The sequence below is a fragment of the Sinocyclocheilus grahami genome, unplaced genomic scaffold, assembly GCF_001515645.1.
Source record: "Sinocyclocheilus grahami isolate Dianchi unplaced genomic scaffold, SAMN03320097.WGS_v1.1 scaffold447.1, whole genome shotgun sequence".
Lineage (NCBI taxonomy): Eukaryota > Metazoa > Chordata > Actinopteri > Cypriniformes > Cyprinidae > Sinocyclocheilus > Sinocyclocheilus grahami.
The window spans coordinates 495,721-502,688 of NW_015505626.1; the positions used below are offsets into that span (position 1 = coordinate 495,721).

A 6,968-nucleotide genomic window follows, 5' to 3' on the forward strand; every position below is an offset into this window, starting at 1 on the left:
ATGCGCTGTGTCTTGTTTACAAGCAGAGGAAGACACGCTGTACATAAAATGCTGTACATGTCTTCGTAAACATGTCTGAAGATTTCAACAGACAGGATGACTTGCCATTTTTGCCCAGTTTTACTTATTTGAATCAGAATAAGTCATAATCATCTCATAATAACTAAGAGATATTGATGTCCTACATCAGAACAGCGGCTCCTGCATCAGCAGCATCACACACGTGTGTCGTGGTACTTTCATGAACGCACATCAAAAACCAACACGGCAGAGAAGAAATTGTTGAATAAAGACGTTATTGTTGTTTTCTTTGCACACAAAAAGTATTCTCGTAGATTCATAAAATTATGGTTGAACCACTGTCACAGACTATTTTATTGATGTGAAAGTGAAGCGAGTGTCCCATACTCGGAATTTGTGCTCTGCATTTAACCCATCCAAGTGCACACACACAGCAGTGCCTTGCTCAAGGGTCTCACCTCAGTGGTGGTATTGAAGGTGGAGAGAGAGCGCTGGGTATTCACTCCCCCGCCACCGACAATTCCTGCCGGACATGAGACTCGAACCCGTGATCTTCGGGTTACAAGTCCGACTCTCTATCCATTAGCCCACGACTGTCCTTACTACGTTTCTGGGCCTTGAACGTGTCAGTTACGTTGCCATCTATGCAGCATCAGAAAGCCCTCACATTTCATCAGAAATATCTTAATTTGTGTTCCAAAGATGAACAAAGGTCTTACGGGTTTGGAACGACAAAAGGGTGTGTAATTAATGACAATTTTTATTTTTGGGTGAACTATCCCATTAAGTTACATTTCTGTCAATCTGTGCACAAGTGGACAATGCTAAATACGGGGTTTGAAACATTTTGAGCTTGTCCACTTTTTGACCACTTCCAGAGATCAAAAACGCATTCAGCCGGATTGCTTTCATAGTGTAGATGCTCAAGTGGTTGAATGGGTTCAAACAGCCAACCAAATACCACCTCCACTCTGCCTAATTATCTAATTGTTAAACATTCAATCGTAAATTTGGTTTGAAGGGCGTAAAATGTTTTTAAAATAAAATAAAAAAAATGGTAAAAAGCACAATGTTCTCTTACCAGTCCTGGTTCTAACACAGACCCACAGCGTTTGGTGTAGCTTTGTGGGTATCAATGAAGAAATAAAAGCTGCTGCCTTCCATATTGTTTTCTGTTGTCTCCTTATGTGTTCGTATGTAAATTGCGCGAACCTATTTCACAATATTAGATCGAAAGATCAAAAAAGGCCCATACATACACCCGACCATAGGCTGTCCCCTCAAAGAAATCAGGAAAGTGGTCGAAAGTGGACAAGAGACGGATTAAAACGCCAGCTGTAAACGGGAATGTGTCTCCATTGTGTACTTATGATCCAATCGACCAAAACACATCTGAATAGCAGGTGTGAACAGGGCCTTAGAGAAAATAAAACTGTTGGTCACTCTTTCTATGGTTTTTGTAGGTAGTATGACATGAAATCTGTCTGGACTTCCAATTGTGGGTTGATTCAGCCATCTTTGGCTTTTCTTACAGGTGTCTAGAGGAGCGAGAATCGCCACGGCGAGTGCCCGAATCCAAGCTTTATCCACTCCTAAAACCGTCTCTAAAGATTACATCCCACCCAGAGAACCAACATGGCAGCCCTGAGAAAACAAGACAGACCACAAAGCTGTGGTTTCCAGCACATTCATCATCTGCAGTTATTGTATTTTGTCACTTTCTCACCACCTTCCTTTTCCTATCAGGAGCTTGTTGATTGGTTGAGCTCTCGTTGCTTTCGCTCTGGTTTTCTAATCACAGTCTCAGATTTTGACTCTGGACTACTTTTGACTGAAATTGAAGTACTACATTATTCTTAGCCTGCTGCCAAACTCGCCTGGCTCCTCAAACAGGACTCTGTGTTTTACGTCTATAGTGTTTCCAGATTGTCTCTTTTGGATTTCGGTCTCGAAAATGCTTTCTGTGAGAAAATGCTGCAATCTATCAGCATCTGGTTTGAACATCAGTGTAAGTTTTCTTGCCTGGACTTTCATTCTACACATTCACCTACATTGCACTTCTGTACTAGAATCATGTGAATGAATAATAATAAATATATATTATATATAAAATTCTGCGTGCATTGGCAAGTATTTCAATAGTTACATTGCATTTACTGTTAAAAAAATAAACAACCACTTTTAAAAAAGTAAATTTTACCATTTAAATATTTGATTTCACTAGGGATTATGCCTTGTTGTGATTCTTTCATTGAATAATGAAAAAGGAGTTACCAGTAACTTAAAAACTGTAATTTTTGCATGTGTTTGGACTCTGTACAGTTGCTCATGTCACTACAGGAGCCAGTTGGACCCCAGATCAGTCCAGTTTTCCTTCTCTCTTATCTTTTCCTGCTGTTCTCTCAAAGTCTTTCCTATTCCCATGATCCTCCTCTAACTCTCTCTCTGACCCATGGGTGACAGATTCCACTTGAGTCTGTCGAGTTGTCTTGGTAACACACAATGCCACGGCTCTCCGTCAGCCATTCAGTAAACAGATCTAGTTCCTCTCACTGTATTAACTCATCAAACAGAACCGAGTCAGAACTCCATCAGACGGATTTAGTGGTGAAAGACTCGTGTAAATAACATCAGTGATCAAATGGGGGAGGTATTCCAACATACATGTGACCCTGGACCACAAAACCAGTCCTAAAATTGAGATTTGTACATCATCTGAAAGCTGAATAAATAAGCTTTCCACTGATGTGTGGTTTGTTAGGATAGGACAATATTTGGCCGAGAATATCTGGAATCTGAGAGTGCAAAAAAAATCTAAATATTGAGAAAATTGCCTTTAAAGCTGTCCAAATGAAGTCCTTAGCAATACATATTACTAATCAAAAATTAAGTTTTAATATATTTATGGTTGGAAATTTACAAAATATCTTCATGGAACATGATCTATATCCTAATGAATTTTGGCATGAAAGAAAAATCGATCATTTTGACCCATACATTGTATTTTTGGCTATTGCTACAAATATACCCATGCAACTTAAGACTGGTTTTGTGCTCCAGGGTCACATCATGTTTAAAATAATAAAACTAAATATTGTAGTTCTGCCTTGTTGTTTGCAACCCAAGTTTTTTTAAAGGTGTTGCAGAGATGCGTTACCAACAAGAGACCCCAATCAGAGCCTCAAACAAAGACCAAAAACAACAAACCTGTAGATTATTGTGATGTTTTATCAGCTGTTTGGACTCGGCACCCATTCACTGCAGAGGATCCATTGGTGACCAAGTGATGTAATGCTACACTTTCACAAATCCGCTCCCATGAGTAAACAAACTCATCTATAAACATCTTGGATGACCTGAGGGAAGATGTGAAATTATAGTAAAACTATATATTATAATAACAATAAAATAAAGTAGATGAAGAGCCAAGAGAACCAGTCAGTGCTGTGATTTGGCCACCTCAGAGGCACACTAGACTAGTCTACCTCAAGAGCTTTTAAAGCCTTTCTAAACCGGCGCAGCTGAAATCAGTGAACGCCGAGTGTTCTGATTGGTGCAGGAGGGGGCGGAGACTAGTGCAATCAACCAATGACAATGTGATCTAGTAGATCACTAAATTACGCTCTTTCTTTCACTCATAAGGATTTTTTATTTTATTTACCAAAATTTCTTATAATGCCTAAAAGTTTCACATTTTTATCAGGTTCTAGCTGTATTATTTCAATATCTTCCAGGATATGCCAGGAAACTGGCTGCAGTGTGTTTGTGTTCAGCTTAGCGTCTACACTGCAGTCAAATGAACATGTTTGTTTTTCCGTTGAGGGTGTGGGGTGTTTTTTCACGCCCCACTGCTCAAACACACACACACACACACTCATATACTACTGCAGTCAGCTGCACTCTGCCAACCATTTAAAAGTTGCCTCGTCTGTCCATCCTTTGCTTACTTGGATGGGTTTAAAGATTTGAATATTTCATGAAATGCTGCCATCAGCGTTTGTCTTCCTGAGGCGTCTCTCTCCTTTCACTATTTATCACATGTTTAGTCCACTCTTCCACCATCCTTGTCATCAGGATTTCACTTTAAAACCTCTTTTGCTCTCCTAAACACGTTTCAGTTGGTGTCCAGTTTTTCAGATACATTCAGAACAAGCTCCCTGAGAAAATGTACTGCTCAGATGTTGCTCTTTCATAGATTATGAAACTTAACTTGAGATCAGGAATAATTCTTCAATAATTCCTTTTAAGAAACAAGTGGTCATACGGTAAATGAAATGTGGCATTTTTATACTAATCTTTGACTTCTGAATGCAGATAATAATTATTATATGAGCAGCGTTTGAGACATTGAGATTTCTTTTACACTTCTACTGTGAGACAAATGTGAGATTACTGTGGTCTATTTTTGCAGGAGAAAAACTGAGAAGCAGATGTTAATTTGTTCTCCATTTAATCTCATATTAGTGTCTAGCACAAACAACTGGGATGATAAAGAGATATTTGTTGCTATTGTTTTAGGTTCATAAATAAAGACATAGGTAAAGTGTAACTTTCTCTGCTTTTCTATCTTTCTCAACTCCAAGATGATTCTCCTAATGAGAAAGCAAGCTCTATACTAATCACTCAACACATGAAATCAAACCCTGAAAATACTCATGTAAATTTGTATATATAGATGCTTACATTTAGTTTATTTACTTACATTTAATAGTTATTAAGGCAATAAAAATAGGCTATATGGCATACATTGGGCAAAAGATTACAACTTAGATAAAATTAAAAAAATAAAATAAGACCCATATCGGTCTTCAAACTTCAGAAAATATCCTCAAATAAGAAAAGAAAGACAGTGAGATGGTCTACTGAACAAGAGAAAAACAACATGAAGAGCATGAAGAGCTTCCATCAGTCCTTCACTGATCCCAGTTCAGCAGGGAGACCTTCTGCTTTCCTCCACTGAGCGTTTCGCATCCTGAACCATTTCTACAGGACAGAGAGAGAGAGAGAGAGAGATTAGGCTGATTGTAAATCAGGAGATATCATAGCTGAATTTTTATATTTTCTGAAAACTGGAGTGATATTTGCAATATGTTTTCAATAGGTATGTTAACATGTACCACTTTTTTGTCAATTGGAATAAATCCGATTTCAGATTCTGAAAGCTTTGTTTATATGAGTGCAAGGTATTTTTAAAGTAGCCAGATTCAAGTGATTACATTGTTTCAGGTCCACAAGTCTAAATTTATTTCAGATCAAGCTCAGTCAGATTAACTGGGGTGTTTGTATAAAGGCTTTTCAATCCGATTAGGCCATCAATCTGATTATAAATGGATTATTTAAATACATGCAAATGTAGCTAATGTTATCCATTTCAACACAAGTTGTAAAACATTTGACTTATGAAACTGAGTATATATTTCACTTTTACACACACACACACACACACACACACACACACACACACAGGTTTGTTTTTGTGAAAAGTGGGGACATCCCATAGGCGTAATGGTTTTTATACTGTACAGACCGTATATTCTATTGCCCTTTACCAACCCTACCCCTAAACCTACCCCTTACAGGAGACTTTGTGCTATTTCAGATTTTCAATACACTCCATTCTGTGTGATTTCTAAGCATTTTGAAAAGTGGGGACATGGGGTAATGTCCTGAAAAGTCACCTTCTCCTTGTAATACCTATGTCTTACCTTTGTCATTATACAAATGTATGTCCTCATTTGTCACAAAAACGCGCGCGCGCACACACACACTAATCTTTTAGAGTATCCTAAATTAGCTGATTTTCATAGAAAAAGACAGTTGCACCACAGCTCTGAGGTACAATGATATTTAACACTAGCATTGCAACACACTTGCAAAACTGTCAGTGTTTTACATAATATACCATGAGAGTATATAAAAAGCTCTGTATAAAATCCCCTTCTTTGGAAGGCCCAACCACATATATCCGATATATCTGATTTCCAAATTACATCAAATGTCCTATTGTTTTCATACTTGCTAAAGGACTGTAGAGAGACCATCAATAGGAAAACGAAGCCATTTTAGGCAATCAAGAAAAATTGTTCACCTAAAAAACACAAACATTCCATTATTTTTCAGCAGAAGAACAGCAAACACTGTGTGCACTGCATTTCTGTGTTTGTGTGAACAGCTGAAATCAAGCAGCGCCGCTCATCTTCCCCTCACAGGTTTTAGTGCAGCATGTGTAGCGTTTGACTCTGAACACTTAACATCAGAGTATCCACCCATCACTAACCCTACAGTACTTACACACAGAGTCTGTGTTTACTAGCCAACATGGCCAGCAGGCATGACCGGTTTACAGAGAGAGAAAGAGAGGTGTACACCTGTTCCTCATACCGCACCCTTTGCGTTTAAGTTTTCTTAGCATTAAAATAATGCAAAGTGGTGATATAATTTCCCCCAGAACCAGGACAGAGTTTGTTATTCAAACCAATTTTCCCTGAGTCATAATTTGCCTATGAAATAAAGCCATAGCTGAGGCACTGCGCTTAGCTTTCATGGTGACATTTTCATGACAATTTTGCACATTTATAGTCTTGAGAAACGATCATATAGGGTTATTGTGGGTTTTGAAAAGCTTTAATTCACGCTTCCACAAATTAAGGCCGTAAATAGTCTTAAAGGGGTCATATGATGCGATTTCAATTTTTCCTTTCTCTTTGGAGTGTTACAAGCTCTTGGTGCATAAAGAAGATCTGTAAAGTTGCAAAGACTAAAGTCTCAAATCCAAAGAGATATTCTTTATAAAAGTGAAGAGTCAGCCACACCTACCTAAAACGACTCGCTCTAGCACGCCCCCACATATCTACATCACTATCTGGGAAGATTTGCAAAACGCCGCCCAAATGTTAACGCAAAGAAAGAAGGCGTAACTTTTATTCTCGCTGTAGTATTGTTGTTGC

The 6,968-nt window shown here is 38.3% G+C and overlaps 1 protein-coding gene across 1 annotated transcript in view; it reads right to left on the bottom strand.

Moving 5' to 3' along the window:
* Positions 1 to 4,392: 4,392 nt before the first annotated feature.
* The window catches only part of LOC107552340 (homeodomain-only protein-like), a 5,217-nt gene continuing 2,641 nt past the window's right edge, over positions 4,393 to 6,968 (bottom strand). Inside the window, exon 2 of the mRNA XM_016234199.1 lies at positions 4,393 to 5,004. Within this exon, the coding sequence (XP_016089685.1) occupies positions 4,927 to 5,004 (78 nt within the window). The 3' untranslated portion in view covers positions 4,393 to 4,926. The remainder of the gene's footprint in view (positions 5,005 to 6,968) is intronic.